The sequence below is a fragment of the Propithecus coquereli genome, unplaced genomic scaffold (assembly GCF_000956105.1).
Source record: "Propithecus coquereli isolate 6110/MARCELLA unplaced genomic scaffold, Pcoq_1.0 Scaffold104, whole genome shotgun sequence".
Classification (NCBI taxonomy): domain Eukaryota; kingdom Metazoa; phylum Chordata; class Mammalia; order Primates; family Indriidae; genus Propithecus; species Propithecus coquereli.
The window spans coordinates 5818190-5835938 of record NW_012134303.1 but is presented as its reverse complement, the minus strand read 5'-3'; the positions used below and the strand labels follow the sequence as shown (position 1 = coordinate 5835938).

At 42.1% G+C, this 17749-nt stretch overlaps 1 protein-coding gene across 1 annotated transcript; it reads left to right on the top strand.

Moving 5' to 3' along the window:
• Window positions 1-3543: 3543 nt before the first annotated feature.
• On the top strand, window positions 3544-17691 carry IRS4 (insulin receptor substrate 4). Its single transcript, XM_012645042.1, has 2 exons — window positions 3544-7354; window positions 17246-17691. Exons 1-2 carry the CDS (start codon window positions 3544-3546, stop codon window positions 17248-17250), a joined length of 3816 nt encoding a protein of 1271 aa, XP_012500496.1. The 3' UTR covers window positions 17251-17691.
• Window positions 17692-17749: the final 58 nt, after the last annotated feature.

Below are 17749 nucleotides of genomic sequence, written 5' to 3'. Positions count from 1 at the left end.
CAGATATTCTTCCTGTTTACAGTACTCAGACTTGCCAGATCCCCTCCCATTGTAGGAAATGTACAAAGTAAAACCCTCTATGAAACATCTCAGTTTATCTCTAATTCCACGCTGCTGGAGACAAATAATATACCTTGGGTACAAGGTGATCAGCACTGTTAATCTTTCACTGTAATTGTTTAAAAATTATTTTCACACTTCTTTTTTAACACATTGATTAGTTCTAGGTATTTTCCCCCTAGAATAGAAAATAATGTCTTATAAAGTATTTTTTAACAGTGATACATAAATTTAACTTATTTAGATGCTCTCTTATAGTTTTTTGACATGAGAATAAACTTAGTTCTTCCTTTAAAAGAGCATATAAGCTTAAATATATGAGATCTTTTAAAAGGTTACAAGTCAACACGGTAACATTTGTGTTTATCAATAGTTCCCTTTAAAACTGTGTTATGAGCTGCACTGTGCCAAATCTGCACATCGTTCAAAATAGAAGAGAATTAGGTTTAAATGTGATGTTTTATATCAATAGACTAGGAAATAAACTTGCAACAAATATGACAAAGTTTTAATATATTTATTATGTAAACAAGTCACACAATAAAAAAATACTAAGAATCCAATAGATAAGGCAAAGGACATAAAAATACTTTATAGAAGATAATGCACTGTCAGTAAATATATATGTTTTATCTCACTAGTAAACAAAAATGCAAATTAAAAGGACAGTGGAATACCATTTCACCCATCTTACCAATGATCTTTTAAAAAATAAGAATGTCCAGTGTTGGCAATCCGTGTGGTGACAGGGTAAACTGATAAAATATTTTTGAAAAATAATGTATCAAATATTCATACCTTTTAACCTACTAATTCCAGTTCTTGGTTTCCACCCTGAGGGAATAATCTAAATATTTTTTAAAAATCTGTAGGTACAAGATATTCATTGCAGCCTTATTTGTAATATTGAAAAAATTGAAAACAATCTAAATACCCCAAAGCACAGGGATGATTAAGTACATTGATATACATTAGCTGTGTGGAATATTATGCTGCATTTTAAATGATGTGTAGACTGATCCATAATAATATGGAGAAATGCTATCATGTCATGCTAAGTAAAAAGAACAGGATGCAAAATTATACATATTGTAAGCCCACTACTCTATGTAAAAACTCTGTATGCAGAGAAAAAAAGGACATGAGGATTTTTAAATCTCTTTTGTTTTCTAAATATGCATTTTAATGCTTTCAATATATTTTAAAAACATGTTATTACTTGAAGCACTTTGTTTTCATATTTCTATCTAAAGCAAAACCTTGTGCTTGTAAAGACTTACAAAATATCATGATGCCCACCATAAAAATCCCAAATGAGAATATTCATTATCTTTGGTTATAAGTGTAGTGAATCTTGTACATATGTGATTAGGCAGCTGAAACAAGTAGGTAGCAGTCGGACTCAGGGCTCTTGGAGCATCCACTCATTCTGCCTCCAGTTACTTTCAGAAACCACGGCTGCTCCCAGCACCCGTGGATATACTGCACTTACAAACCAGTGGCAGCAGAGGGAATGTTAATGATTGTTTCTAATATTTTAGGGGCAACCAAACCAATTTTCCCCAAAATCGGAGCATCAAAAAGGAGCCAGTTATTCAAATATGTTTATTCTAACAAAGAGCAACTTCATAAGAGGGCATAGATGGGGTCTATTTTTATAATGTAGACATTGCCTAGTTTACTGTTAGATTTTATAAATCATACCATTTGTAGTATCAATCCTAGGGCAAGGGTGAACTGGAATTCCTTTTTTTTTTAGAGAGAAATACCATATGTCTCCTCTTCCCCTCTCCCCCAAAATCCTTCTTTGCAAATGTGGTCACTCCGATCATCTCCACCCTTAAGAGTCTGAAATCCTAGTCAAAGACAAACTGAGAGAGAAAGAGAATGAGAGAGAGAGAGAGTTAGTTCAGAGAGGTTGCACTTACACTCCAGCAGTTTTTCCAGAAACAAGAGAGGCAGTAGTTCTGAAATGCAGAACTTGTAGACTGAAATGCAGCAAAGATCTTCTTATTTTGACGCGAGGATGTAAAATATATTCTAGGTTATGTATTCGGTATGATCCTTTGTTCTAGGTACGAGATTTTATTTTTCTAAAGTTTTTCAGTCTCGCTCAGAGGAAGAGAAACTTAATATTTTGAGATTCCTTTAAAGGCATCTTTCAAAGCATCTTCCACAGGAAAATATCACCCCAGCTCAACACTGGTGTATCTCAGTAAGACTCAAGTCCTATTTTTCTTTTCAACATGGCTGTATACTGTGCAGGCCCCCAAATTTGTGCTTTCATAGTCATCATAAATAGCCAAAAACAACATCTTTAGCGAACCTGTGTCTCATGGGCTAGAAATGCGCTTTGGTTAAAAATTATGTTCATTTTGAAGGTATCGCTGTTATTCGTGTGCCTTAGAGTCGCGGGCTTTTGTCAGGGGTGGCGCGGGTTCGGGAGTGCGTGCGGCGCGGTGGGCGGCAGGTCTGAAGGCCCAGGTCGTTAACACGTTTTCTGGGGGCGCCGACTCTCTCTCCCAAGAAGCTCGGGCCCGCGGTACGCGGCGGAAGGGATTGGACCAGACTGTGACAGGAATAGAGAATTTATGTGAGCGACAGGGAGTAAGGGGGCGCCCGACTCGGTCCCCGGGTCGCCAAGGCTCTGGGATTTGCATGAGTTTATCACCTCCATTAACAGCTACTTGCGGAGGGTTGTTTACCGCCTGAGCGCAGGACTAGCAGGCAGCGAAGCCACTCCAGGACCCCAGCCACGCCCCCTCGCCCCTCGCTCCCCTCCCTGCCACCAAACTAATGAATTCAGGGCCGTCTCCCTGCCGGACCCGCCCATTGGCTCTAATCCCAACCAATCAGAGCCCTGCAACAGTTTCACCTGGCTCCCGCTTCCCAAATAAACAAACAAACCGTCCCGAGACCGTGGCAGCTCCGCTCTCTGGCGCCGCGAAGGCCGTTTGTGCTCCGCCCCCTCCCACCACCTCTTGCCCCTTCTAGCCAATCCATCCCCGACTGTGGCGCCCCCGCCCGACTCGGAGAACTGGCAGCTCTCTCCTCCCCCTCTCCCGCCCCTCTCCCGCCCCCTCGTGCCTTCTCGGACTTCTCCTTTAGGATCAGCGTGGCCAGAGAGCCCCGCCTCTTCCCGCGGCCCACAGGCCCGGAGATTCACTGAGAGGGTCCCAGCCGAGCTGGAGGTGGCTCCGCCTCCTGGGCCCGCCGCCCCCTCCCTTGCACACCTCTACTGGTGGCCGCTTGTGCCCCTCCACTGCGCTGGTAGCAGAATCCGCAGCGGCCGCCGCGTGAGGCGGCGGTCACGTGTTGTTTTGCCCGCTGCCGCGCGCTCTGAGTGGAGTGGGCGGGGGCGCAAGCTGAGGCGGGAGGGGGCTGGGGTGGGCAGGCGCACGGGGGTAGACTGCCTCCTCCCTCAGCCCTCCCTTCCCCGACTCCCCCACCCTCTCGCTCACCTTAAAACCATCGCGCATCACCATGGCGAGTTGCTCCTTCGCTCGCGACCAAGCGACAAGGAGACTGAGAGGTGCAGCAGCAGCAGCAGCGGCGGCTCTAACAGCGGTGGCGACCACCCCGCTTCTTTCTTCGGGAACCCCAACCGCACTCATTGGGACCGGGTCGTCTTGTCCGGGAGCCATGTGGCTCTCCACGGCCACTGGCTCCCGGTCAGACTCTGAGTCCGAAGAGGAGGACCTCCCCGTCGGGGCCGAAGTCTGCAAACGGGGCTACCTGCGGAAGCAGAAGCATGGGCACAGGCGCTACTTCGTGCTCAAACTCGAGACCGCCGACGCCCCAGCTCGGCTGGAATACTACGAAAATGCCAGGAAGTTCCGCCACAGTGTCCGCGCCGCGGCGGCTGCAGCTGCGGCGGCCGCCTCAGGCTCCGCGGTCCCCGCGCTGATTCCACCGCGGCGCGTGATCACTCTATACCAGTGCTTCTCCGTGAGCCAGCGAGCAGATGCAAGGTACCGCTATCTCATTGCCCTTTTCACCCAGGACGAGTACTTCGCAATGGTGGCCGAGAACGAGTCGGAGCAGGAAAGCTGGTACTTGCTGCTCAGCCGCCTCATCCTCGAGAGCAAGCGCCGCCGCTGCGGCACGCTGGGCGCGCAGCCGGACGGAGAGCCGGCCGCGCTGGCGGCGGCAGCGGCGGCGGAGCCACCCTTCTATAAAGATGTGTGGCAGGTAATAGTCAAACCCAGGGGGCTGGGGCACAGAAAAGAGCTGAGCGGCGTGTTCCGGCTCTGTCTAACCGACGAGGAGGTCGTGTTTGTGAGGCTGAACACCGAAGTGGCCAGTGTAGTCGTCCAGCTCCTGAGCATCCGTCGCTGCGGGCACTCGGAGCAGTATTTCTTCTTGGAAGTCGGCAGGTCCACCGTTATCGGTCCGGGGGAGCTCTGGATGCAGGTCGATGACTGTGTGGTGGCCCAAAACATGCACGAGCTGTTTTTGGAGAAGATGAGAGCCTTGTGTGCAGACGAATACAGAGCCCGCTGCCGCAGCTACAGCATCTGCATCGGCGCCCACCTGTTAACCCTGCTGTCCACTAGGAGGCACCTGGGCTTGCTGCCGCTCGAGCCCGGCGGCTGGCTCAGAAGGTCCCGCTTTGACCAGTTTTACCACCTCAGAGCCCTCGGTGATGGGGAAGACGAGATGCTCTTCTCCAGACGCTTCCTAACACCCAGCGAGCCTGTGCCCGCCTCCAGGCGAGGAAGACCGCACCTGCCCAGAGTGCGCTGGTCCAGGAGAGCGATTTCAGTGCCAGCCTGCATTTTTCGCCGCTTATCACCCAGCCCGGTACGTGCCCCAAACCCTGCAGAAGCCCCGAACGACGGAGCTGGCCAGTCTTCTGAAGCATCTGGCTCTGGCAACTCTGGGGAGGAAGGCAATCCTCAGGGCAAAGAAGGTCAGGAAGGAAGGGAAGGTGACTACATGCCTATGAACAATTGGGGCTCCGGCAATGGCCGGGGCTCAGGAGGTGGCCAGGGCTCAAGTGGGCAAGGCTCCAGTAGCCAGAGCTCGGGAGGAAACCAATGTTCAGGTGGCGGACAGGGATCCAGAGGTGGCCAGGGCTCTAGCGGCAGCCAGGGTTCAAGTGGCCAGGGCTCAGGAGGAAACCAGTGCTCAGGAAATGGCCAGGGCACTGCAGGTGGCTCAGGTGGTGGCCAGGGAGCTGGAGGTGGGCACGGCTCAGGCGGTGGCCGGGGACCTGGAGATGGACATGGCTCAGGCAGTGGCAAGAACTCTGGCGGGGGCAAGAGCTCAGGAAGTGGGAAAGGCGCGGAAGGTGATGGTGAACGTGGAAAATCTCTGAAGAAAAGATCCTACTTTGGCAAATTAACTCAAAGCAAGCAACAGCAAATGTCAGGACCTCCACCACCCCCACCTCCACCCCCGCCAGCTGGAGCAACTGGTGGAAAAGCGAAGTCTGGAGGAAGATTCCGACTTTATTTTTGTGCTGACAAAGGAGCCACGAAAGAACGAAAAGAAGCCAAAGAAGTGAAACACGCAGAGATCCCAGAAGGTGCAGCTCGGGGGCCCTACAGAGCCAGAGCTTTTGATGAAGATGAAGATGATCCATATGTGCCAATGAGGCCAGGGGTGGCTGCCCCTCTTGCAAGCTCCAGCGATTATATGCCAATGGCTCCTCAAAATGTCTCTGCTTCAAAACGCCATTCTCGATCACCTTTTGAAGATTCAAGAGGGTACATGATTATGTTTCCCAGAGTGAACCCACCACCTGTTCCAAGTCCTCCAAAAACACCCGATCCTAATAAAGAGGATGACTCAAAGGACAATGACAGTGACAGTGACTATATGTTTATGGCTCCTGGAGCAGGTGCAATTCCAAAAAACCCCAAGAATGCTCAGGGGGGCTCTTCCTCCAAAAGTTGGAGCTCCTACTTCTCTCTGCCAAATCCTTTTCGGAGCTCCCCTTTGGGACAGAGTGACCACAGTGAGTATGTACCAATGTTACCTGGAAAGTTTCTGGGGAGGGGCCTAGAAAAAGAAGTCTCATCTAACTGGGGCCCCAAACATGCAGCTTCAAAGCTGTCAGTTGAGGGGTTATTCTCAAAGCCTGGAGATAGGGGAGCACCTTCAAAGCCTTTGGATGATGGGTCCCCAAAGAATAAGGCTAAGAGAGCTAACCGACTTTCTTTTATTACAAAAGGAAATAAAATCAAGCCAAAACCACAAAAGCCCACACATGAGCAGAGAGAAGCTGACGGCTCTAGTGACTACGTCAACATTGACTTCACTAAAAGAGATAGCAATAGGCCAGTTCCCTTTATTCAAGGACTGCCAGATTCGTGGGGCATAATTGCTGACCCCAGACAGTCAGCCTTTTCTAATTACGTGAATATTGAGTTCGGAGTGCCATTTCTAAATTCAGCAAACCACCTCTTATATCTTTTAAGAAGTGTCGGCCCTCTATTTCTGTACGGCGCTAGGTGGCCACTTCGTCTTATTCCCTACCGTGCCACAGGTAGCAATGCTAATGAGGAAGCTGGTAACTACATTGAAGTAATTTTCAACCCAGCAATGACACCAGCCGTGCCTTTTGCTGACAGTGCCATTCGCTATGATGCTGAAACTGGTCGAATCTACGTGGTCGACCCATTTTCTGAGTGCTGTATGGACATTTCTCTGTCTCCCAGCCGATGCTCTGAGCCACTACCTGTAGCTAGGCTGCTGCAAGAGGAAGAGCAAGAGAGAAGACGCCCACAAAGCCGTTCGCAAAGTTTCTTTGCAGCCGCCAGAGCCGCTGTCTCGGCTTTTCCTACCGACAGTCTCGAGGAAGAACTCTTCGCTTCCTCAGCCTCGGCTGCGGCTTTCGCGGCCGCGCCGACCTTAGCCGTGGGCCGGGTTTTAGCCGCGGCCTCCGCGCTCGCCGCGGCCCCGGGCATCGGTTCAGCAGCCGCCGGCTGGGAGGCAGCGGCTGGATTTGACTCCGCCTCCGCCCGCTGGTTTCAACCTGTTGCTAATGCTGCTGATGCCGGAGCGGTAAGGGGGACCCAGAATAGCGCCCTTGTCTCGAACCTGGGAGCCCCAAACCCACCCGCAGACCTTGTCAGAGGTGAAAACGGGGCGGGCGGGGCTCTCGCTGCCGCCGCCGCCGCCGCTGCCGCCGCCGCCGCTGCTGCTGCTGCTCCCCCACCACCACCTCGCGGTCCCCGGGTGCCAAGACCCCCGGAGAGAGGAGATTCTGACGACGACGACGACGACGACACTTACGTGAGAATGGACTTTGCCAGACCTGACAACAAATTCGACTCTCCCAAAAGAGGTTGGTAATTTTAGAATTAATTTCTCTAAAGTTAGTAGTCATGGTTTAATGAATTGGTGCGCTACAGTCTCTAGTGTTTAGGGATAATATTTCATTAATTGGTGCTATTTGGCATGGAGGGTAGAATTCAGGTTTAATTATTCACACAATGACTTTTTGATCTTTGCCAAAATTTGTTTTTATCTAATCATCAATTTCTTTATCTAGACAGAACTGATTATCATTTAAACATTGGCTCTGTTTCTTAGGAGTAGTTAAAACGCAAGGGGGACAGGACATGTAGCATGAGAATGCTTTTTAACATCCTTCCCCATCAATAAATGATAATGCAAAGCAGGACATCGACATCCGTGAACTGAGTTCCATCAACTTGTTCTCAAATCAACAGCTACAAGCTGCTTTTCTACAAATGCCCATATTTAAATACAGAAATTTAATAAGAGCACAGAATATTAAGCAGTAGCAATCAACTGTTTACCTTTGGGGAGGATATCCTCTGAAAGTTATTTTCTTAAAAACAGTCATTGTTTTGCTAGTTTGTTGTGATTTACCAAGAAGGTTAAATCCCAATTGTTAGAGTGAATGTCTAAGGGGGGAACAAAGCATAAATAATCCAAAACAACAGGTGATTAAAAGAAGACAGTATTTGGCTTTGGAATGTGTTTTCGTGTTGATTTTTGTTGTTGTTGTTTGTTTTTACACAGGATAAATTCCAGAAACCTTGAGTGTTCCTTTTCTCTGTCACTACTAGTGACATGCAAGTCACATATGCTGTGCCTCATTTTCTTCTTTTATCCCTCCACCCTCCCAAAAGAGCGTGTGGTGACAACTTGATAATGGATATGAATATTGTTTCAAAGGCTTAAAAAGCCTTTAAAACATCTAATTGGTGTATCTTCTGGGAAATCAAGAAAAGCAAGATAAGGCTGGAGGAAGACCTGACCCCAGGGGCAGCCTACCCTGGAACAGTGGAAGGTTTTAAAGGGCTACTTTTCCAAAGGAATAAGTAAGAGTAGGAGCTGTTGGGCTCGAAAACAAGACTTAGAGTAAATCTACTGTGTACAGCATTGTGCAATGTTGTCATTAGTGTGTCTTGAGACATTGTCAAGAAATGATTGCAGAAGATGATGTCTCCATAGTCTCAACTGCCTTCCGTCTTTAGTAGAATATGCTTCTTTCCCAGTGAAGGGAAGGGATGGACCCCAGGAGATTTCATTCCAGTAGTCAGTTTAGTGAAGATTTTTGCTTTGCTTGTTTTGTGGAATGCTTTTGTGATTGGATCTCTGCCCACTGTGCTTGATCAGGCAGAACAAGTCGGGGACTGATCACAACAGTCACCTAACAAGCTCCCTATTTAGTGCAGGTGTAGCCCCCCCACCTCCCCTTTCTCCCCCTGCCATAGAAAACTTGCCATACAAAAACTCACATTTGCAGCACAGACACATTAAAGAGTGATCATTAAAACAACAAAAGGATGCTTTGGCTTGCCAAAGGATTCAATTTAGATCTCTTTTAAATGGTAAGCTGTCTCCCCAAGACACACACACACACACACACACACACACACACACCCCATACACACACGGGATCACCACTACTACCATAACCATGTGTTCAAAATATATAATTCCATTTCCAAGAATTTAATTCATAATCAACTTTTCAGGAACGGATCTATTTTATTCTGTAAAGCCCACCTGAAAACTGGTCTCAAGCTATTGTTTAAACCAAACTGCTGAAAACACCATTTACAGTTGTGATGTAGGTGATACATAGTTGCCTATGTCCCTGTAGTATTTCCAAAAGAATGAGTTTTCATAGAGGTTTATCTATACTTTCCAAGACTCTAATCTTTGTTTAGTCAAATATTAAAAATAGTAAAATCTTATTGTTCCTCAAATAAACCCTGACTTCCCAAGGATTATCTACATCAAATGATCACTGTTTTAGCATAAATTACTGATTTATGACTTTGTAGGTATTTTGGAGATTTAAAGTTCTCTAAATGTATTGTTTATTGAGGAAATTCCTAACTTTATTGAGTGACTACAGCAAGGAGGCTATATTGCACAGGGAGGCAGACGCTTAGGTTGCAATAAGAGAACAAATGTGGAAGCACTTTGGAATGTTAAGGTACTTTATATATGTAAGATATTTTCATTGTGTCATTGGATTGATATTGGAGTGAAATTTCAACAGTTTAAACTGATGATTTAGTTTCTCAAAAGATAATTGGTCCTGAGGGTGATTCTTGCACACAATTTGCTGAGATATGTAAAAGGAATGATGGGGGAAGGGGTGATAGTGTTGGTAGTGAAACAACCCTTTGCAGGAAATGACTTTGGTTAGCATTTCAATATAAATTGTATGGTATAATGTTGTCTGGGAAGTGTTAAGAACAGGCTGAAAGATTTTCATCATTTTTTTTTTTTACCATGAAGCTATTGAATAATTTTCACCCATTTCTGATCTTTCTTCATCTTCCTATCTTAACACTGAAACAAAAAAAGATTATGTTAAGAAACCAAAAAATGCTTTTAACAGAGGGACAAAGGCACAGTCTTTATCAGGAGTTATATATCTCAAAAAGTAATTTTCATTTATGGAAAGTGCTTAGAACAATGCCTGCCACGTAGTAAGCGCTATACATGAATTATTATATTATTATATAGCTTTTATCATTGTTATTGTTGTTGCTATTATTATTACTTTTAGAAACACAAAGCTAAATTAAAATTCTCTGTCCTCAAATCCCACTTTTCAGTTAGCTTTATTTTCACTTAAAATATTTTACATGGTTTTTCAGAGTTGGGATCTGTTTATAATTTAAGTGAAATGAGATTATAAGTCAGTGAGACAGCTTTTTCTGTGTAACACAAAATTAATATGTAATATCATTTACCTACAGTCACATTGATATAAGTCAGTACTTTAAGGGCATGTATTGAAGTCAATTAGAAAGAAACACCCAGAAATATAAGCTGTACATGACTTTTTAATAAATGCAGTAATTTTAAATCATTTATTGAAGATGAAGTCTTCATACTTTAAACACATAGGTTATAGACATTAGCATTTAGGAGGAAAATGTTGTTTCTTATGTGGTTTATTCTCTTAACCCATGTATGACTATTTGCTTCTTTTACTACTTTACCTGATGTAGAATTCATAGTTCAAAATGACTTGAGGTGAAAATGTGGAAATTTTCCTGATTTTTTATTCAAGAGATAGGAGGATAAAAAGGACAGCTTTAGGAGGGGTGAGAAAATTGGTCAGCCAAATTAGTAATATTATGATAGCACTTGTTATTAAAAAGAAAAAAAAACCTGTACTAATTAACTTTTGAAATTTTATACACTGTTCTCACCATGAAAAAAAAAGCCTATGCTTTTGAGTGTACTACTGCCAAACCTGTTGCTGTAAATTACAGGTGCTAAAGTTTTTATTGCATTGAACTTATTATTATAAATTACTACCAGCCACCGCTGATGGGTCACTTATTTTAGGCAACAATCTCCCAAAATTGGACAGTGTTTGGAGTAATGAGGTATTTGACCTATAACAATTAAAGAGGACCTCACTCAATTAAAGTTAACTAAAGTTGTTGACAATCATTATTCATTTGCATTCATTCTAAGAGTGATGCTTCCCTGGTAAAAATTTCAACCACTAACAAAACATCTGCTTTAAACAAGGACCAGGACTTTAATTAAGCACACCAGAATATCACACATGCATAAAAACTCAAACAAGATCTCTTACGTCCTTTTCCTCTCCCTAATCACCAAACATGAACCAAAATACTTCCAACTCATTGGCAGGGAGCTGTTTTGGAAACAACCTCAGGCTTCTCAGAGTGACTCAAAAAATTTTGTGTAGGAATAGATGCAGCTGACCAGTATAGGGAGAAGTGAGGAATAGTTCGTGTGATTTAAAAGCAACTGTTGTTAAATTGTCAACTTGTTGATTGAGGAAATGCTTTCCAGTTTCAGATTGCCTTATAGTTTGCAAAGCTCATTCACATTCATTATTTTACTGATAGAGGGTAAGTAATGGAAATGAAGCCCGTGTTGAGAATTTTCCTGTGGTCAAAAAGGTAAGTGGCGGAGCTGCAAATCTGCCTCATACATCTAATTTCACGTCCAGTGTTCTACCCAGCACACCGCACTTCCCTGCAATCAGGTGTTTAATCTGTCATTTTCCCATTGATTAAAGATTATTATATATGCAAGGATTGGGGAAAAATTACAAGCTTGATTCAATTCGATAGTAGCAAATTTTGTTGTATTCATTCAGAGCATTATAACTGTAGACCATCTGCCAGGGCTTGGGTAATTTTCATTACATCGAACTGTTTGCTATGGTTCTTAGAATAAAAGAATTTGACCTGCGCTAGAATTGAATGCTTTAAATTTGATCTGGGAAGAAATAGCTAATCCTTACATCCCAAACAGAAATAGCATATGTATCTATTTAGATCCCACAGAAACATTGAAAGGAAAGAACATGAATTGAGGGTGCATCCAGTAAACTTCCATTAGTGGTCATTTCATTACTGAAGTTAGATTTCTTTTGTTTTCCTAATAATCCAGTGACATTTGCCACTTATGGCAAAAAGGCTTTTCATTTAATTTCTTCCTTCTGTATAAAAATCTAATATTCTAATCTAAACCATCAGAGCGGGCAAAACAGGATAACATAAGACAGGTGGAAGAAAAAGCACTGTAGAAATAGATGCTCTTCATTTGTTTAAAAAGTAAACTTGCTTTTGGCAGTCAGGCAAGTAGATTTTAGAAGGCTTGAAAATCAAATCCTGTCCTTGGGACATAAAAATCCTTGTTTAAAATTAAATTCATTTTGGTTTAGCACCTTTTTTAAGGCTTTAAGGGTATGTAAAAATAGCCCAGACATTTTATTGGCAGTATTGGAAAATGGCTTTTGTAAAATGCTTAATTAAAGCCTGCAGTATGTTTTGTCTTGAGAGGTGCTGCCAAACTCTTATGGTGGGGATCATTTACTAGAAAACATTGCTTGGTCCCGAGTGTGAAAGGAGAAATTTGGAAGCTACTTTTTATAATAACTGAATACATTGTAACACACTCAATTTTTACAACTGTTAGACTACTAATTTTAAAGCTATCAACAAAATTGCCAAGATAACATGCTTGCCATAGGAACTTAGAATGTACTATCTAGCAATTTTGCATTGATTATTGGTTATGCAGCTATAGGTCTTACATTTCCATCTTCTTTTGGAAAGGTAGGCTCAACACTTGAGAAATAGGAATTATTAAGGTTTGTTGTTTTTTTTTTTGTTTATTGTAGACATACACACTATTTTAGGTTTGCATTCTCTTAGAAGGTACCTTTTTACTTCTGGCTGAGGAATTAATTCCTTTTAGAATGGAAAATATGTACTTAAATACTTATTTAGTGAAATGAGAAAGTGGCTGCTATTTTTCCTTAGCTTCCTGATACCCCTTTCTTATAAGTTAGGATTGTATTGGTTGTATTTGGTGAGTCTTATCCTCATGTGCCCTTTGCCAGACTTGTACCCTTAATTTCAGAATGGTATGCCCTTTCCTGTCTCTCTCTGGCTTAAAAGGAGAGGACCACAGTGGGAATCCCACAGGGCTCACAGAGGACTTCTTTTCCCAGATGTAACTTGCTTCTAGTTCCTGTCTGCTTGCACTTAGCAGGAACAGCCTTCCTTGTAGGGATCCTTGTTGAACAGATCCAGGGCTGTGCTGCTGCCTGCTCTACTCTCACTTGTTGGCACAGAAGCAGCTGGACCGGTGTTTAAAGCTATTTTCATGGTTGAATTGACCACAATATGTTTGATGCTAGCCAGAGCTTCTGGATTTACTGAATATCCAATTCCCCATAAATTGTAGTTGCTTTAGCTGGTTTTTTACAATTTATATCATTTGCTTCTCTATAATTACTAATTTTCTACTTGTACACTTGAAACTTAGAATATCAATGAAGTCTCTATCTCTAAATTCATCTTGAAAATTGCTCACGTGTGCACCTACGATGCCCTAGAAAATCTAACCAGCAAATGTGATTTTAACTTTTGCTTTTTTATAAGTTCTTCCTCCGGCCTTAAAGGCATACCAACCATGTCCTCACACTCAGCGACCCCCCCCTCCTTGGCCCCCGGAAGAAGTCCTTATTTTGGCTGCAGCTCGTACCATAGTTTCCCTTCCACTGTTACCCTGCCGCCAACTATTCCAACCTCTTGAGTTTAAGGGACACTATTCCTATTGCCATGGCTAGAAGATGTATTTTCCTGGAGTCCCAAATTGAAACTTCAAATACATCTTCCCACAGAAATGACGATAGAGTCATTTTGTCAAAATAGTTTCTGATAGTTCAGGAGCTGCATAGGTTAAATATAGGCATGTGCAGGCAAAGCTATAACCTATCCGTCATTTATTTAAGACATTGTTTTTATGAGATAATTTATTCTGAATTTCAGCTAAACAGTGAACCTTCGAATATGTCTGTTTTCTTAAATTGGAGACTGCCTATATTAGAATTCTAGTAACTTGCATTCTTTAAGTCGGCAGTAACTAGGCAGCAGAGTGAAGTGGCCCAAGTGTGTGTTGGGAGGTAGTGGAGAAGCTGATCTAGGATGAAAATCCTGTAGCTGATCCCCAAATAGTTTGTATTCAGATCATCAAGATTGGAATGCACATGTGTAAGTGGGCCAGGGCGTGCTAGGGAAGGGCAGGTGTAAAACAATTGAGCTGACCTTTGAGGAGATGGAGCTTTGAGGAGATGGAGCTTTACAAGTGTCATCCATTTCCCTTACAGATTCTTTTGACTATTCTGTCACAAAACTGTTGCCATTGTGGGGACAAGGGTATTTTATCATCTGTTCTATCAAGGAGATAACAGTCTGTTATGATTAGTGCTGTAAAGACTAGCAGCGATTATTGCTAGTTTTTACCCTTGACGGACAGCACTTCATTTTTGTCAAGTCCTAGAGAATCATCCTCCTACACATTCATAGGTCACAGAAAGGTGTGATGATCTATTCTTATTGAAAAAAAAAAAAGATGACATATACTCCAGAGACAATGCGAAGCTAAATAATAAAATTACAGTATGATACATTCATCTTTTGGGTGTATGCTTCTGTTTCTCTTCATTTCCTTTTACTTTTTTTTCCCCTTTGCTTTCAGTGCTTTACTTGTTTGCCCCTGCTTATGTGATTGCCCGTTGATTGCAGGGATAACGTGTTGACTAATGAACAGCGGTGAGGAATCAAAAGAACTTGAAAAACGTTTTGGAGTTCTAGGAAAATCGGAGTGGAAAAGATAAAGACAAGACCGTGGGGTGAAAGAGAATGAGGGAATAACTGGATATATTGTTACAGTTTCACCTTTCTCTGAGCAGGAGAACCATTTCTGTTTTGGACTTCAAACTAATAGAGGCATGTTTATGATTTATATAAAGAGCTCTGGAATACCCTGGAGGAACTAACTGCTTTCTTGGCTCACCCTACAAATTTCCAGGGATATTGAAGTCATGTGTGCTTTATTAGTATATTAAAGATTAATGTTCAGGTTTATATCATTATACAAAGCAAGACAAAAAAGTTTACCTCATTTGTTTTGGAGAAGAAAATTTTACCTGCCAGATTTTGATAGGAGGGATTGGGATATGTTTTCACCTATCATGGTCCATTGAGGTTTTCTTTCTTACAGAGAAAAATTACTTGAAGAGTATACCACCCGTTAAAAGAGGTGGGATTAACTTGTCATTAAAAAAATCTTTGATTAATTAGAAAGTAAGAATATACAATAAGGTAATTATTTATAACCTATCCGTATCAAATGGGAATAATACATCAAAAACAGACCACATTATTAAAAGCATCGAGATTTACTTTTCTGGTGGTGAAATCATATAAAAATGAACAGGAGACAAATCTAAGTTATTATTGTCAGTCCTTTAATATTCATTTTGCAGAGTGTTCATGACCAAGTTTTAATCCTGAATTGCTTTTTTTTTTTGCCACCCAGAAAGCTTCTGAGTCGCTTCCCTATGCTGTTCTTTGGAATGTGTTCAGGGAATGTAAACCCATTTTAATATTGGCCTAAGTAAAACAGGATTATAAAGGCAAACCTGTGGCCCAAGTTCCCATAATGCGTTTCAAAAGCCAGTTAAATTATTTTGGGATTATCCTGTTTTGGATAGTGTTATTCCTTTCTACTAGCATAGTTAACCAGGAATTGACAAATATATTTTGTAAAATAAACTTGAAATTACACAATTATTTGCCAGGTTTTAGTAGGTTATCATCTATTCACTTGATGCTAGTACACTAGCATCAAGCATTGTTACAGGAAAGCAATGGAAATATGAATAAAATTTTTAGTGGAGTCTGTCATTTAAAGAGAGAAGGAAAGAAGAAAGAAAAACAACCCCAATAGCACAAATGCCTCTAATTTCAGGTTTAGTATAATGTCAATAGGGTAGTTATATGGAGCTTAATCTGCATGTTTTTGGAAAAATCATAAGATAGTAAGAAATCCCCTTTAAGGCACGTGCAGCGTGCTATATATGAACATATAAGGATATGGTTGTATTAAAATAGTACATTAAGTTTAGTGAAATACCTTTCTAACCTTAATTTTCTATTAAAACATGTAGCTGATATCTGACAATGTTCTGTGATACTGGTCTAGCCTAATTTTGCAGCAAATAACTGAGTTGTTCACATGCACGCTCACAGTTAACCTGCGCCTATCACAGATACCTTTTATCCCATGTAAACGAGATACATGAAATCTAAAATTTCCTAAACCCACTGCTGACATAAAGTAAATGTCAATGTTTTTAATAATTAAATTAAATTTCTTAATTTAATATCTTTTAAATTTAAAATTTAATATCTTTTACTAATCTAGGGCATTTATTTTTTAAAACATTTTAATGTGGAGGAACAGCCCTGTACAATGAATCCTAACTAATAGCCCCAAGTAGATGCAGGGGGGGATGGAGACCTTCCATGCTTCATCCAGCGGCAAGTCTGTTACATTTTTAAAACCTCTGATGAACAAACGAATAGTGAAAATGCATATTTCTAGCTTAATACAAGATGTTATACTTGAAGCCTACTCTGGAGGATGCTTTTCATGGATTCTTTTAGATTGTCTCAAATAAAATAAAATACTCCGTACTTTGATGTGCCCCTATCTTAAAGTAACACTGGCATCCTGTTATCAATTTGCTCACCATCCCTATCCGATTTCCAGTCCAGCGCCTTCTCCTATGTACTTGATCTTCCCCGTTCCACACTCCCCATGGTATGCCCTCTCAATAAGCAAGAAGCCAAAGGAGTAATACTGGAACCTCTTTGTACTAGACAGTTGGAGATTTCAATCAAATCTCCTTTGCAGGTATGACACTGTTCTATTAGAAGAAATTCAGTGATTGAGTCTGGAGACTATCACCAAGGCCATGCTTAAATCCTTTGACTTGTGCTATATAACCTGGTAAAGGCATAATCAAGTATATAGAAAAAGGAAAAAAACATTTCTTTGCCCAATGTCTGGTTCACTTGCAGGCTCTGCTAGAAGAAAGTAGAACAGTGTACACGTGTGCAAAGCTGCTGTCCACCAGAAACGTCAGAGTGGCATCCTGGGGGCAAAAGGGGTAGCCGCTCTTGTGTCTTTGCCTGGCTTGTGTTGGTATTCCTCGCAGGCAGCCAGCAGAGTTGATTAGCCACAGCCATGCCAAGGCGCTCTCCTCGATATGTCTCTCAAAAACTCCTAGTTAGGTTTTGTTTTATTTTGTTTTGTTTTGGAACGCAGTGGAGGTGAAAGCTCTTCACACTAATTCTGAAAGTAACTTTTGCTTTATCATCTTTTTTTCTAGAGTGATTACATTGCTACAAAACCACATTTTCGAAGAAACATGATGCTTATGGAATTTCGACTTCGTCTACTCCAGATCTGCCTAAGAGAAAGAAAATTCAGAGGCTTTCGAATAGAAAGCAACCTAGATTTCTTCAAGCCTGCAAGTGGACTCTGGCAGTTGAATGATCCTATTCACGCAGATCATTCATATTGCTGCCTTATGGTTGTAATGATTTTGAATTAAGAATAGTCACATTGTGCTTTGTTTTTGTTTTCTGGTTTTCCTCCCTAATCTGTCTCTTTGAAATGTAACAAATACTATAGAAGTGAGCATTTGATAACTCTTTCTTTCTTTTAAAAACATGTTATTTACAATATGTGTAAATGTGGCCAATACTAATTTTAATGATGTAAAATATTTAGATTTAATTTTGAAGTTGAAAAACCTTTAAAGAAGGGTGGATAAAGGAAAAAAGTTGTAATAATGAGAAGGTAGGCATGATCTGGAATCTTTTTTTCTGAC

Bases quoted from the DNA above. Each gene is read 5' to 3' on its own strand.
- IRS4 (XM_012645042.1), top strand. From the start codon at position 3,544: ATGGCGAGTTGCTCCTTCGCTCGCGACCAAGCGACAAGGAGACTGAGA.